Consider the following 15,645-nt stretch of genomic DNA (forward strand, 5'->3'; position numbering starts at 1 on the left):
AAGTAGCAAACGCAGGTTGGACTTCAATAAGTCCTTCGAGCCAGACACGCGCGTCCAGTAAGCTCACGTTCTCGCCTTGTAAAGCCTTGGACACCGACCCAAAGCCCTTGAGGTCTACGTAGAGCTTCTTGAGTCGGCGGTTGCACGCGGGAGACGGAAGCAAGTCCAGGAGCTCTTCATCTTCTTGGTCCAAGAAATCCAACAGGGCGAAGAGCCGATGGGCCATCGCGAAGGTGGATCCCCAGTGGATATTCTGGCCGAAGTGGAGTCTTAAAATTAGTAAAAACAAAAAAGCATATTAATCGCGTATTAATTATACAACATGGTATCAGTACTGATGTCAGTAGCAATATCAATAGTACTCACCGAGGTTTCGCCGACTGCTTAAGCGTCCGCAGCATTGACATCAGGGCTTGTACAGCAGCCAAATCTTCGTCGAGCTTTGCCAAGTGCTGCTGAACAGCCCGATTTATATCGGTGACCAGCGCAGCCGACCAACGGCACTTGCATAATGGCTGTCAGTCACCTGTTCACTGAACAGCTGTCCCCAACGAGGCTTGCAGCAGCTTAGATCTTACCCAAAATCTCGTTCGAGCATTCCCTCTAAAACAATTCGTGGTGGGTACGGGCTGACAAGTCCTCGTCCGGCTCGTTCATGACCGGAGCCATGCTAAGAAGCGCAGTCTTAGCAGCACCGCCATTTTTGTAGTACGCACACACTGCAGCGAAATGTTCGGATGAGTGAGTCCACCCATCGAACATAAGTCCAAAAGCATCCGACAGCTCTGCTGCAATTGCAGCTTTCACGGAACGGGTGACACCTTCGAGCAGTGCGCAAAGCGTTTCCACTGAGATTGGCTAGAGACGTTAGAATACATGGTTGGCTCGGGGGGCAGTCATTTTCGCATAATAATCTAAGTAAGAGCTGTACATTCTCATAAATTAAATAATCAGAATAGTACGCTGGTGACAGAAATTATGATGTACTACTTTTCATGGCTAGTAAATAATGAGATAATATTCATGACCATAATTGTAAGTGCCAATTATTTTTCGGCGGCCCCGTATGATGCGTACGTGGCAGCGATCCGTGCAACGGAGTGATAGAAGTCGCATCTTGTATACATAAAGGATGCAAAATACCTTCGCAGCTACTGAGGCCGTGTATCTGCTAGCTGCCAACGTCTTCAAACTCGGCTATTGCCGGTTACGAATGGAAGTGCGATAGCTGTAACATTCCGTCCGAGCAACTTCGACAAGAACTTCGACAAGAAAGGTTTGCAAAGGCTCAAGTTGTCGAAGCTGACATCACCATACCACACCTTAGGTTACTCAAAGGTGAAGGTTACTAATTTGAAACATGTAAAATAATTCATTCGCCCCCTGTTATCACATCAATCTTCAATTATTGCCGTTTTTTTCCAGTCTTCTATTTTTCACTCCCCCACCGTGGCCGGTGGGCCCCACCGACTTCGAGGTTTGTTTTAACTTGTCTTTAGCTGCGCCAACGCAGCTTGAAGCTTCAACTCATTATCCCTCGCTTGTTTTAACTCTTCCTGCACCTGTCTCAAGCTTGCCTTTAAATCCTCAATTCGCTCAACCGAAACGGGGCCAAGGTTGAACCTGTACCCCATAGTCCACTTCGAGTTTTGAAAACAAACATTTGCCGATAGCTCCAGCTGAAGTGTGCCGTCCCCAAGATCTGTCAGCTTACGCTGAGCTTCAGTAGACTCTGCCTTCAGTATATCGTGAAAGAACTACAAAGAGGCAAGCATGGTTCGTCAACCTTCGCAGTACTGATCGATACACCAATCGACAAACCTTAATATACCCAGCAGAAGTCAAACCGCCAATTGCATTCGCAGATGTCACGTACTGAGGTCACTCTTGTACCTGTGGAAAGAGGACAAGAGCTTAGGTGTGTTGCTCGTTTTGAAAAGAAAATGTTACAATAATGATCGTCTGCTCGCACCATTTTTCCTGGGTGACTCTATCCATTATCGAAATACTAATTCTCTCATTACTTAGCTGGAGGATAAAAGCATAGTTATGGCAAGCGCCTGAACGATGGATAGCAGTCACACCAGCCACTTTGAAGTCGCTCATTTTTTTTAGCTGGTTACTGTGCGCGACGACGGAAAACTGAGTTGTGATCTTTGGGAGAAAGAAAACAGATTCGTAGTCTATTGCAATCAAGATTGATGTACTTTGATGACCTCGCATCATGTCGTTTGTTCGAACACAAGATCGAAGAAAAGGCTGGAAACGTCGTTGAGTTGCAATAAATGACGAGATGTTGGGGGTGACGTTTCAATAGCCTTGGTTGCTTGCGACGTAGTGCGAGAGGCAGAGGATCGACTGAGTAACGGGATCAGCTCTGCTGTTTGTTCACGTGAAAAATGCGAGGTAGCTGACTGCAACGCGTTCATCAAGGTGTCGAAGCTCACTCCAGCAGGATTGGAGTTATCTGGCTGCAACCCTTGAAACAACAATGTGGCTGTATCGATGAGTTCTTCGAATAGGAGGCACGCTCGCACACCTCGATGAAAGTGTGTCAAGCCCACACCTTGACTGCTCGAGGGTTCCTGAGAACTTGAAGTTGGCGAGACGCAGAGCACAGCGTCAAGAAGTTTAGTTTGTAGATGCTTCGGGAAGTCCGTGCTCAGCTGTTGTAGAAGTTGTCGAAACGAAGCCTCGCTAATAGTGGTAGGACCACCAGCTCTCAATTTCCTGGATGGCGTGGGTCCCGCAGAATTAGATCGCGGAGGCGGAGCATTGGTCGATAACGCAGCTGGTGGTGTAGCTTCAATAGCTGCAAGGTCATAGAAGGCCTTCTCAACAGCCGATGGAAACGACGGACTGCATGGATGACAAGCACGTAGATACGAGACCACAGCAGCTGACTTGTTTGTCGCCAGACCTTGAAAGCTGCAGATCAATCGTCAGTACAGACAGCATATAGTAAATCTAAAGCAAGAGTGGCAACGTACTGGGAAGCGAGGAAAGCCACAGGAACACGCGGTCGGAATGTCAACACCTCGGCAATGGCATTCGCTATCATGTCCTTAGCACCAGATTTAACTGTCACAGTTTAAAGGCACACGTTAGCTTGTGTGTCATCCATTAGTGACGTCACCTACCCATGTAGTCTTCAGGCATCGTCTTTATCACGGAGGATATCTTGTGGTGCCTTGTCAGAGGTTAATAAAAGTTTAAAAAGGATGAAAATAAAATTAAGGTTATAATATGCGTAGCGTTCACTAATTGCAATACACTCGATTAACCTCATCTAACCTGAAGCCTCAACAAGGCTTCGTTGGCCGACTTGAAGCCCACGAGTGTGTCGTGTATAGGCTTGAAGTTCCATCATACTCAGCATAAAGTACTTGGCGTCTTCATGGAAGCGGCGACGTGTCTGTGTTCCAATGTTCTTGCGTTCACTAAGCGACAATGTTGACTTTATCTTCAACACAGCAGAACACAGATCTGCACTGTGATAATTTGCTGGCGGTGGAGGCAACAGCAACGCGTCATCTGATATCCGACTACGACGTTCACTCTGACGCAACGCCGTCGAGTGTTGCGTAGGGAACGTCACTCCCTCTTTTTTTGTTGCTACAAATTCATTCATCGGATATGCGTCTGCTGTGACGACAAGACCGCCGGAAGCTCGTGCGAGATCGAGACAGTCGTCTGCTGCGGTTGGACAGATGAAGAACGAGGCTTCTCCGAACCTTTTAGAGAACTTGACCGCGTCCAACACTTGCACTTTTGTATCACGGTCACCAGGGAATGGTTTGTAGAATCGTGTGCCGTCATTTTGCTTGTTCTCGTGGAGTGCTCGTAGGAGATACACATCTAAAGGAGGGAGTTCCTTCTTGTAGGTTTTCCAACAACTAAAAACGTCTTGTGTTGTCTTGGACGACACGTTCCAAGTAGTATGCGCAAAGCGTGTGTAGGCAAAGTCTGCCACGTTTTGCGGCGCAGCATCCTTATCCTGCATCTTCCGCGCAAAGTTGGCTGGATCTGCTGTCACCTGACTCGTGTAGAGTACTCTGGTGTTTTTTATGGCTACAGAACGCTCGTCTTCGTCGTCCTTAATCTGACGCAGTAAAAAGTGTTTAATATCTTGGTCGCATCGCATCGTCCGACACAACACGACGTCCGTCAGCTCCAGTACGGATCGTGTAAACTGTGCAGGACGTGGAGTTGTCTTCGTGTTGAAGTCCACTGTTGGTGCCATTAGATAAACCGGTTTTTCTTTGGGCCACGATGACGCCTTGACGGTCTTGAGTAGGTGATCTGGCGACAGGAACAACATCGGCGTGTGTGGACATAGTTCATAGTAACGTCTTCTCTATATAGCAGCGATATCGTATAGTTCTATCCGCAGAACCCAGTCCGGTAGTAGTCGAGAGAGTAAATATCATAAAGGGGGCGCAATTGCTGCACATCCGGCAGTTCTTCGGACCATGACGTAGATAACGTCCAATTCAGAGCATGTCTAGTGTGTATAGTCTCGATCTCCCGATGCAGTAGTGACGTGCTGCTTGCGATTGGGAAGACCGTCGGCGGCGTTGCCTGGGGCTGCGAATACCACGGCAACACCGTGTCGTTTTGCCACTTGACACGCTGCCTCTAAGAAGCTCAAGTGTAGCAGGTCGTCGGGTGATACTTCAGCGTTGCCACTGCTGTCGATTGCTCGCCATTCGGACGAGTTGGTGACGGACGCGGGTGCTGTCAGTGCGAAGAACTCGGGACGCAACTCGTCCGTGAACAAGGCGCTTTGAGCATGCAACGCGGCCAGTTCCCAGATGACGGAGCAGGCGCCGGCAGTGAGTAGCAGCGCACCCAACGAGTGCAGCCAACGCGTCGAGTCCAGCAACGGCTTGAGCGGCGATGGCGTCTCCTTCTTTGACATGGCTAGCGCGAAATTCGAGTGAGAGCAAGGGCCGGGGCTTTGCGCTCGATGAAAAAAAAAAGGTCACGACATTACCCGTTACAATTCGTCTTGATCCCACTTGGAAGCTTCGAAAGAACGAAGTGCATGAGATGCTGCCACTCAGCCATCGGTAGCATTCAAGGCTCTAAGATGATTGGAGAGTTTTATTACTTTATCGATAAATCTCTCCAGTTGATACAACCCTTCCAGTTCCTATTATCAGTTAGCACTAGCGTCATCTCCAAACTGTCAATGCCGATGCTGTCAGCAAAAGCGTGGCTATTATACTTTGTATCAGCGACGACAACGATTCAGCGTTGCCGTTGTTGCCATTGGCAACTTGCCAACAACGATGAAGCGATCGATTAACTGCAAATCCCATGGCATCCCCTGACCATCGTTGCTGACTGGGCTTTTCTTGTTTCACCCACATAGCATACCACCCAGCCATTTTGCATTGCATTCATGTGTTTCGACAGGCTCACCTCTATTTCAGCATGCGTGACTCGGTTAACGTCGTTAAGTACGAGTGCGATTAGGACGACCAGACGAAGACCAGACAGGCCGTCATCACCTGCTTCTTTATCGAGTGCTCTCTTCAGCCTTCTTCTGGACGACCAGCTGAACTTGCCGACCTCCGGTACATCCCCGTCGATAGGCGCTCCACTCGCACTCAATTTGATCCCTCTCTGGCGTCACAAGTCCGAGTATTGACCGTATAATCTCTACTGTTCCTGTTCCGGCCTTCAAACGCCGGAAGAATGGCGATTTCTCGGCGTCAGAACGCTGTGAGATGGCCCAAGTTTCGAATAAATCGCAGCTTTAACAGCTGCGGAAAACGTCGTTGCTGCAGCTCCCAGCTCCTCGTAATTGCGACGCTATTTGCTATCGTTATGACCAACTTTGTGACTGGCACTTACGCCCAAGAACCTATCATTTATCAGCCGGAACAGACCTCAGCACCGTCATACATCGCCGGCTCACACATACTGACATCGTGGACTCAACTGAGCGACGTGGGGAGCGCCATTGCGCAGTTTGGCGGCGTCCACGAGTGTTTAGGAGACGTTAATGCTCGAGTGGACATCGAGCTCTTTAAGAGCGACCTATTTAGCTCATGCCGACAGGAAGCAGCTGGTTACGACGTGAAGGAGCTTCTTCAGCCCTCAGAAGCATTTGCGGCCCCGTCAGAGGACCACACGACGAGGTTATGTAGAGCAGAATCGTGCGCTGCGTGGCTAAATCAAGCTGCCGAGGCGACGTGGCTACCTGAATGTAAATATCGACAGTCCCAGATGAGTGTCCGCTCGCTGGCAGAGACATTGCTGCGAATTCGAGAGGATTTAGTCAGTTCAAGTGTGAGTGGAGAAGCAATAGCCCCCAACGCGAGTTTGTTTCGCGAATTCTACCAGCTGAACCAGCTTTCCAACCTGCAGAATGCGAACCAGAAGGTTTTAAGCGAGGAGAACTCGCCTGAAAGGGCTGCGAGGCTGTTGGAGGATTTCAGCCTGATGGGCTCAGGTGTCAATCCACAGCTGAGTACGGCGGTGGAGCCACCTGGAAGCTCCACCAGCAGTACAGGTACCGCCAGATCACTCACGTCGGGTAGCTCGTCCAGCAACCCCAACACCTCCAATAGCGCTAGTGCTTCCAGCAACTTTACAAGTGGCTCCAGCAGTTCAAGCAACTCAAATAGCGTTGGGGATGATTTCCTGTCAGGTAGCGACTTCAACTCGAGCGATACCGCAGGCTTCACCAGCAGCGGCGTCGGCCCACACGCGTCTTCTACCGCCACGACTACCGAACTGACTCCATCGTACGCCTACGTTGTGGGTGCATGGGTACTATTTAACGGCAGCTACTTTTTCCTAATGCGGAGAAAGTAACCGTATGGTGTTTTTAGCCCTTTGTCTTCGTCGTTCATCCAAGTTCCAAGTTTTTGTCGTAATGCTATTATTAAAAATAAATCTGCTCAGATTATCGATGTTTTAAGGCGGTGATATTACCGAAACTCAAAAACGGAAAAACTTTCGTGTAACTTTTTTTCAAAGACCTATGGTGACGACATTCGTGAAGATACTGACGTTGCCGCTGTAGTTACCATAGCAACTGCTACTGATCGTTCAGAGTGAGTAGGTCGCTGTGCTGATGTCGATGATATCAATGACGTACTGGGGGGTGGCACTGCGTCAACCGGTAGTGTTTGTCTCCGCTGTGTGTGGGCAGATGGGAGTCTCACACCACCTGTAGTCAAGGCTCGACTCCGTGCAACGTTACTCGATAGCGCGTCATCTTCTTCGTCTCCAGCATCGTCCATATCCTCGTTATCGTCGGGAAAGTAGATATTCCGACACATTTCGCACTGTAAAAAAACATAAAAATATTTAGAACCCATAACATTCCAATAAAAAAAAAACTTGTTCATACCTGCATGGATAATGGTCGATTGACGAACGTGCACGACGGACACGACCACGACTCCATCGGTGCCATCATCGACTTCTTGCCAGAGTATCTAGCGTCAAGATCCATCGTCATACGGTACGACGAAGCCGGAGAAGAGCACATTGACAGAGACGAAGTGCGACCCACAGCACCTTCCCATGGCACACGCCCTCCGCCGCCTGTAATTCCATCAGCGAAAGAGCTCAGCTGTGCAGTCGTCGCTGCATCCACTTGCAGCGCCGTCTGTAGAAAAATAGCCGCCGAGTCGAGTAAAAACTGCGGCCTTGAACTGTTGTGATCGCCGTCTACTTTGACGAGATTTTTATCGCCGCCGTACGCTGCGAAGATCTGGTCACTGTGATGGGGTGCGATGAACGAATCGTGCTCTGCAGCTACAAAAAGTGCCGGCACAAACGACACCGGAGCGTGATCAATCGGGGCGAGACGCCGTAAGTTAAAATGCGCTCGCTTCTTAACGGACGATCGGATAAATTTCAACACGATCTTGACCAAAAATCCGGGTAACGTCAATCCTTCTTGGCGTCCTCGTTCCACCACTTCCTCCACAAGCTGCTCCAGACTCGCAAAGGCGCTATCCACTACGATCCCCGCAATCGACGGGTCTCTATCCGCATGTAGCAGCGCAGTAGCTGCTCCCATACTTCGTCCCCATAATGCCACAGCTCCAATATTCATCTTTGCTCGCAAATACGTTACGACATCTCTCAAGTCGTCACGTTCATAGTATCCAAGTGAAATATACTCGCCATCGGACTTGCCACAGCCTGCTGTATCGAATGCAGCAACGGAAAGACCAGCTGCTAAGCAGGTTCTCAGTACTCCAAGAGCCTCCAATCGACATGATGAATTGCCGTGCAGGTAGACTACACATGGCATCAACTGCGCTGTAGAAGACGTAGCCGGTCTCCAATGGGAGCACACGAGCTTCTGTCTGCGATCATTCACCACAGTAAAATCTTCTCGAATAAAAGACCGCCCTACAAACGAGAATTCCTCCGGTCCTAGATCCTCCAGGTCGTAGTCTGTGCGTGGTGGCCGGATGATCAGGTGTACCAGTTCCGTGTACCCGTTTTTGATCAAGTACCAGTAGCTGAGTTGGGATGACGCTTCCTCCGTGGCTTCCTGTCCTCGTTCAATACCGCCGCGTTCGCGCTGCATTTGATCGTCACTGTTAGAGCTGGAGATACTGTTCTGAAGCCGCCGAGAAGGGCGTGGCCTCGGGACGTGACGTCGGTTCGTCGCAACGACTTCTCGCTCGTTAGGCATGGACGCAGAACGCCTTTCAGCACGGATTTCAGGCTCAGCCATATCGGATGAGTCTATACTTGACTGTGGAGGCAGAGAGCGACGAACTGGACGGGAGGTGTTTGACCCAGAGGACGAAGTCTCTCGCGACTCGGAATTCCCCATGTGAGGACGATTTCAATCTGGATCCTGAGCCTCACAAGGCGATTTACAAGTGGAAGACGGACGAATCGACAGCGGAGACGACTAGGCAGAAGATGAATGCAACTGTGCCGGCTGGGGACGTCAGTGCGAAGCACTACAAGCTGCCGAAGAGAGCAGAGACGCCGTCCCGGGCAGCTTGGTTCTTGGCGTATGCGCGATTTTGAAGGCTTTTGACTGCTATTTTTAGTCGAAGGGTAGGGTTAAAATTAGTTTTGGCGAATTAGGTTGCGTACTAGATACCTTTTTGACGAATGAGAAATGTGTATGTGTTTCTGCACGCCATAGGGTGGACTTGAACTGACTCGGATTGCCACGTTATTCCCTTTTGATTTTTTTTAGAATCGGATATCAAACAGGGTGCCAAAGTGAAGAAACATCGTTATCACTTGAGTTCAGCAACATTTAAGCCTCGTAGACAGCGTAAACGCCACGCAAAACTTGATCGAGTCTTACAGTGTTGATGGCAATGGCGAAAACGTTGCAGGATCGCACGTGCATCGCTGGTCTCGGCTTTGCCATCTCGACGCCTCGAAGCTGTCGCCCAAAGATTTGAATCAACCGGTTTTCGAGCATGGAATCCAGAGCAACTGGGACGACACAATTGCCTCAACAGCATCTTAGCCGCAGCATTACTTCGATCAACTTTTAATTGTGCTGTCAAGTGTCCAACATGCTGGCAATCGTCGTCCAGAAGCTGAAGCAAGTGTATAGAAATGATCGCGCTGCACTTTGTACCTATATGATCGCACTTTTGGCCAGGCGCTGTACTGTACCATAGCATTACTATCACTTCATCACGACGACTTTCTACCAATCAAAGAGCCACGGTTTGTACCATGATATTGGCACTGCGTAAATACGTCGTAAGAAATCCAAACCTTTTTACGACCCGACTCCCCCAGTCCTAGGAGCCAACCACTGGCTGTCGCTGGGCTCCAAGCTGCGGCTTTTTGACTGGGCTCGTAATTTCTGAAATCGGACTAGAAGACAGGTAGGCATGCTGCTGAATGATGGTCTTCCCGACGCGATATCTCGCGTTCTAGCGCAGTTACAGACGTCGTACAGGGCTCGTTGTATTCAAGAGACGCTGACTAACCTGTTGATACATTTTTCACCCGTCGACAGACCTCAGCAACCATGGTGAACATGCCGAAGGAACGCCGCACTTATTGCAAGGGCAAGAAGTGCCAGAAGCACACGGTGCACAAGATCACCCAGTACAAGGCCGGTAAGGCCTCCAAGTACGCCCAGGGTGCTCGTCGTTATAACGACAAGCAGAAGGGTTTCGGTGGTCAGACCAAGCCCGTGTTCCACAAGAAGGCGAAGACCACCAAGAAGATCACGCTGCGTATGGAGTGCAAGGAGTGCAAGGTCAAGAAGCAGCTGCCCATGAAGCGCACGAAGCACTTTGAGCTTGGTGAGAAGAAGAAATCCGCTGGCCACCAGTACTAAGCGGATAAGAGGTCTAGGCGGCTCGAATAGCGGCGGCTGGTGCTAAGGTCTTCGACAGCGATGTCTCTCTACGATGGCCCGGGCTTGGATTACAGGTGCAATGACGCGAGAGGAGATTGGACGAACAGTGGACGGCCAGTCGTGCTCGGTAGTGCCTCAAATCAAAGCCAAGGTCGTATTTTAGTCCTGAAATCGTTCCGTGTCGTGCGTTGTGAGGTTCTACTTGCAAGACTTTGTGTGCTGCGTTTTTTCGAGTATTGCCGATGCAACAGGTTACAGGTTACAGAGGTGTTTACAGGCATTAATAGCGTCGTTGTGCGGATTTTTGAGCTGGTCGCTGTAGCCGACTCACGACATTAGCAGAAACACTTTTCATCAGGATGTTTCAATCACGAAACTTGCGCTGAAATGACGATACCAACTTGTTTCTTTCAAGTGCGTGCGAAATAGCAGTACATGCACTACTTCGTACCACAGTACTACTGGCTCGCTAGCCTGCTCGTTATTGTCGCCAGCATATCCGCCACGTTGAGGTTCTAGCTACAAACAGAGCTCAGCTAACTGCTACTACGTACATGCAGTAGTTGCTACGTTCCAAGTACAGTAGATATAATACTACATTCGCAAAAGTTAAAAACAAAAACACAAGCGTGGAGTCTTCCGGTGCTTCATCAATTATATACTACAGTATAAAGTCGTTCAGTGAGATTTTTGAGCATCTCCAGTCTCGTTGGAGTGAGCTGGGCAAGATCGAGAAGTTTGAGAAGGTTTCAATAGGAACGGAGAGTTTTGCAATGAGCAAATGAGTTCCTGAACCCACAACTTGGACCTACGTCGATGTCCATGAGGCCGAAAATATGGAGCGATACAGGCCCAAGTTCCTTTTCGTGTCGAGGAGCAAGCTTAACGAGATCGGTAACGGCTACGGTTAAACAAGAAGCCATAGCTAATTCTTGATAACAGGGATAGCCTGAGGCGCAATTACGTACTTTATCTGAATTGGAGAGGTATGCTTCGGAAGAGTCTATGACGACCACCGGTTTGCAAGTTACACGCCCCAAAAAAGATTTGGCGGTGGAACATGGGCTCTTATTGCGGTGAGGTTATCACCTATCTAAACGTTGGTGATAACTGGTAGTTTTTGATCTATAGTGTGTATGTTCCAATGATCCCAAAGTATCGCTCCTCTGACAACCCGAAATTGACCTACGCGTGATCTCTCGAAGTTGTTTAGAAGCTCAAACATGAACAATCGTCACTTTAAATTTGCTACACCATGCTATTGCACGTATTTACTATCACCATATTTTTCTATCGCGAATTACAGCTTGGGTGGCGGTAGACAAGGTTTGTTGTGGGCGCCAGTGAAAACCCCTTTCCCAAGTAAACCACCTTTCCCACAATTCAGATCAACCCCGGACCAAGAGAACACCACAACTTCTGGGTTGAGCGTCTGGATAGAGGACCGAACGAGCAAGAATCAATGGTGCGGTGCAACGTTGACTAGAGGAAAGTAATAATTTATATCTTAACTAGTTTATGATGAACAGGTACAAAGGAGACCTGGCAAAGGCCGACTACGTGACGTCTGCAAACACAATTTCAAATGCGTCAGCCAATGACTATGCCAAGGTAAAAAATCCATCTTTCAATTGCGCATTAAACCTGAAGTCACTAGTCAAGCCGTTATGTCTTTTAGTGTTTCCAAGACGCCCTGGATTGCGATCTAAATGACGTTTCTGGCGCTCGCCGCTCACTGACATCGTTGCAAGGGGATGTTATGCGATTGGAATTTACCGTTAACATCCATGTTCTACGTTCAATGTGGGTGGCGAAGTATACTTTCAACCTGGAGCCTGTTTCAGTGGAACGAATTGACGTGCTGGAATCGAAACTACGAGACCAAGGAGAAGTTCTGAAGAGCATGGAGCAAAGAATGCAGAATTTGCTACACAGTCAAACACCAACTCATCTTCAGCTTAAGTCGACGCAAAGGGTAGCTAATGGCTCAACACTACATTGGAACAAAACAGTGTCCGACGATTTCGCCGTGTCAGACGAAACAGGGGCGATCACGTTTTGTCGCCCAGGCATCTACTACATTAGTGCTGTGGTGGGATGCAAGTCGTACGATGATGGGAAGAAAGTGCACATGATGAAAAACGGGAAGTGCATTCAAGCGAGTGAGTGTGGCTATATGAAAAGCCGCTTCGAGTCGATTCCGTTGGGTTACATCGAGCGAATGGATTGCAACGATGTGCTGAGTGTCACGTGCACTTGTGATGACATGGGTACTTCGAGCTTGTCTATCGTCCGCCTAGGGAATTGACCGGCGAGGATTCAAAGGCCCGTTTTTTTTTTCTGGAATCGAAGTTAGCTGATATAGCCCTTATTATTATGAAAGTAGGCGAATTGTTAAACCATCGCGGGGGCTTTTTATTTGTATTTACTGTCCGCTCCGTGTCACGTCTTGTAAACTTAAACAAAAACTAGAAGTCATTTTTATTGCTATGTCATCGAGTTGCAGAATTTTAATGATTATCTTTTGCAAACTTTTAAAGCTATTTGTTTTCGTTACCTTTGATTCACGAATGCCGCAGCAAAAACATGTATTTATTAGTCAATAACGACAAGTTCAGCATTCTAAAAAAATCCTGAAAACGGTGTGACTTTAATAACGGCTTTTTCATTAGAGAACTGTAGTTTTTGGAGTTGGAGTAAGAAATTTCTAAGCAAAACTCCGAATTAGTTAGACAAAAATAGATTTCCGTGTGTATTTTGAGATGCTCCAATACTTAATCGCTCTAGCTCCAAGGAGTCTATTTTTGGAGCGACGCTTGATTTGCTCCATAACCTCGGAAACTACAATTCTCTTTTAACAATCTCGATTGCATGCTTTTAGTACTTTGTGACACATTGGACAGTGATTTTGTCAATTCGAGTGATGCAAAGCGAGAGCTGCACACATTAAACGAGAATTCTCTTAACTGACTGTCACGATTCGTAGGTTGATGGAGAATTTAAAATCTTTGCAGCATTCTCGGAAAAGGTATTTTCTGATTTGATCTATGTCACTTGTTCCACAACCGATTTTGCTGGATAAGAAGAAGCGGACGCGCGTTGCTTGGTACGATGTCGTCGCTGCAAGATATCGAGGTGGATGGTGTTACTGCGTTCGCTCCACCACCCGCGCCGTCTTATCGCTACGTTATCGAGCTGAAGAGCTCGAAAATGAGCATTTGGATGGAGGACCGGTCCTCCAAGAAGCAATGGTACGAGTAAATCTGACGAAGTGACTATGTTGTGCTTACACGATACTTTGCTTTGAGCAGGTTCAAGGGTGGAATGCTTAAGACTGACTATTTGACGACTGCCAACACAATTCCAGATGCGTCAGCGGCTGACTACGTCGAGGTGCGTGAATTTTTGTACGCTTCTTCTTCTGTACAGCGTACCGATAGTTTGACAATGGCCGTGAATAATTTGTTGAAGTGCTTCCGAGATACACTGGACAGCGACCTTGTTGATTTAAGTGACGCGAAGCGGAAGCTGTATGCACTGAAGGGAGGAGCTCTCCGTCTTGAGCTATCTGTCACGATTCGGGTGCTTCGCTCATCGTGGGTGGCGAAATACGAGTTCGATCTCGATCCTGTTTCTGTTGAGCGGATTGACGTGTTAGAGTCAAAGTTGCGTGACCAACAGGAGGAGCTCGTGAAACTTCGAGGCAAGCTGAAAAAAGGAAAAACACTCCTTTTCATTAAACTGACGGCCACGACAAAGAACGGCAGCTCGATTCTGTGCTGGCAAAACGTGCAGTCTGATGATTTTGTTTTAACTGGGATGGATGGTATCATCAAAGTTCGACGAAGAGGTGTTTACAGCGTTGGGGTGATTGTAAATGCTGTCCCTGGGGCCAGTCAAATTGTTCAGCTTCTGAAGAATGGCAAGCTGCTTCAGGCGGGGTACCCTGGACATTCTCAAGGCTATAACTGCTCGGCCGCCCTGTACACGATTGAACACTAGGAAGAGGATGACGAATTATCGATTTCATGCCTGTGCAATCTTGCGGCTACGTCCTACCTTACGATTGCTAAGATGGGAGCATAATTAGTGGCTGGGCGCATTACTAGTTTTGCTGCTAAAGAGCAAACCGTGACAAGTTATATTAGGTACATTGTTTCTCAACAAAAGAAAACAAGCAGTTATACGGGCAATAAATCAGTTCGCAGTTCGTCGCTTGCTGGCATGTTAAGAGCCAATGCAAGCCGAGAATGTTATTTTTACTTTTAGAGCAACTTTTGGAAAACACTCACTGTTCGGACAGCTTTGCGCACTCATGCACAAATGATGTCGCATAGCTGCTGCGACTGGTGTTTGTTAAAAATGACGTCTGAGATATTTAAATATCGAAGTCAAGACAAAGCACACTGTATTGCTTGCCCTCCACTCAGCCTTAACTAAGTGCCAGCGCAAATAAATAAACATTTAAAAAAAATGCATACGCATGCAAATTCCAGCATATTTACACGTTAGTACTAGGGCAGGTAACCAGGGGTCCGCAAATGGTTATGGACTATTGTTGGAGACGCTCTTTCCGAATAAAGTAGGGCTTTGACGGTGGTGTATCGATATACGTTGTGGAAACTTTCATCAAAAGGTAGTTTTTGATGATTTATCGAAACTATTTTTTATACGATTCTCCATCCGCGCCTCGCTGGATGGCGTGCTGGGTCGACTTAAGTTTCTCGTTAGACCGATTCTTTAGAAGCCCTCGAAAACGAGTGGTCTTTCTTGGTGCCCTTCGGTCAAATCGCTTTCTCTGTCTCTCATACTCACACACACACAAATACATGCTGTAGCGCAGACAAATTCCGTCAATAACGATTACTTAGCATAATAGAACTAAGAGCTGCGAACCCGCGAATCAATCATTGTGGGTGCGCTTATTAAAAAAAATTAACTGATAAAATATGTTGATGACAAACAATTCATTCGGACCACCATAAGCAGTTAGCTTCAATTCCAAGAAATCTCCTTCTCCAGATCGAGACTGTTAATCCGGCCACAAGATGATTTCAATTTGCCGTTGGCCACTTAGTACCCCATCCGCACAATGGTTAGGTAGCAGGTGTCTACCAATTTGCTCATGCATTTTATCGTCACTTCGTCACTGTAGTGGGTATCGAAACTCGAACACACACGAGGGAAGCTGGGCGCTTCCTTTTAGCCTTGATCTATTGCTTGCTTTTGAGGTAAAACTCAGACTCCCTGACTAAACTTATCACTACCGGCTTATCGGGTACGTGATGTCACGTCCTCGACTATACCTTATAGCT

The 15,645-nt window shown here is 47.9% G+C and overlaps 6 protein-coding genes across 6 annotated transcripts; 3 read left to right on the plus strand and 3 right to left on the minus strand.

Annotated features, from left to right (window-relative positions):
* Positions 1 to 2,443: 2,443 nt before the first annotated feature.
* PITG_05167 (uncharacterized protein) lies at positions 2,444 to 3,061 on the minus strand (the record flags this gene model as incomplete). Its single annotated transcript, XM_002998809.1, has 3 exons — positions 2,444 to 2,497; positions 2,538 to 2,928; positions 2,991 to 3,061. The coding sequence occupies 3 exons, from the start codon at positions 3,059 to 3,061 to the stop codon at positions 2,444 to 2,446; spliced, it is 516 nt and encodes a 171-aa protein (XP_002998855.1).
* A 228-nt stretch (positions 3,062 to 3,289) lies between these two features.
* On the minus strand, positions 3,290 to 4,321 carry PITG_05168 (uncharacterized protein; the record flags this gene model as incomplete). Its single annotated transcript, XM_002998810.1, has 1 exon — positions 3,290 to 4,321. One exon carries the CDS (start codon positions 4,319 to 4,321, stop codon positions 3,290 to 3,292), a length of 1,032 nt encoding a protein of 343 aa, XP_002998856.1.
* A 1,382-nt stretch (positions 4,322 to 5,703) lies between these two features.
* PITG_05169 (uncharacterized protein) lies at positions 5,704 to 6,828 on the plus strand (the record flags this gene model as incomplete). Its single annotated transcript, XM_002998811.1, has 1 exon — positions 5,704 to 6,828. One exon carries the CDS (start codon positions 5,704 to 5,706, stop codon positions 6,826 to 6,828), a length of 1,125 nt encoding a protein of 374 aa, XP_002998857.1.
* Positions 6,829 to 6,995: 167 nt separating this feature from the next.
* Positions 6,996 to 8,818, minus strand: PITG_05170 (serine protease family S09X, putative; the record flags this gene model as incomplete). The annotated part of the gene is made up of 3 exons (XM_002998812.1): positions 6,996 to 7,126; positions 7,184 to 7,304; positions 7,370 to 8,818. 3 exons carry the CDS (start codon positions 8,816 to 8,818, stop codon positions 6,996 to 6,998), a joined length of 1,701 nt encoding a protein of 566 aa, XP_002998858.1.
* Positions 8,819 to 9,834: 1,016 nt separating this feature from the next.
* PITG_05171 (60S ribosomal protein L44) lies at positions 9,835 to 10,507 on the plus strand (the record flags this gene model as incomplete). The annotated part of the gene is made up of 2 exons (XM_002998813.1): positions 9,835 to 9,848; positions 9,983 to 10,507. The coding sequence occupies one exon, from the start codon at positions 9,995 to 9,997 to the stop codon at positions 10,307 to 10,309; it is 315 nt and encodes a 104-aa protein (XP_002998859.1).
* A 2,934-nt stretch (positions 10,508 to 13,441) lies between these two features.
* PITG_05172 (uncharacterized protein) lies at positions 13,442 to 14,024 on the plus strand (the record flags this gene model as incomplete). Its single annotated transcript, XM_002998814.1, has 4 exons — positions 13,442 to 13,581; positions 13,642 to 13,723; positions 13,802 to 13,944; positions 13,991 to 14,024. 4 exons carry the CDS (start codon positions 13,442 to 13,444, stop codon positions 14,022 to 14,024), a joined length of 399 nt encoding a protein of 132 aa, XP_002998860.1.
* Positions 14,025 to 15,645: the final 1,621 nt, after the last annotated feature.

The sequence above is a fragment of the Phytophthora infestans genome, genomic scaffold (assembly GCF_000142945.1).
Source record: "Phytophthora infestans T30-4 supercont1.7 genomic scaffold, whole genome shotgun sequence".
Classification (NCBI taxonomy): domain Eukaryota; phylum Oomycota; class Peronosporomycetes; order Peronosporales; family Peronosporaceae; genus Phytophthora; species Phytophthora infestans.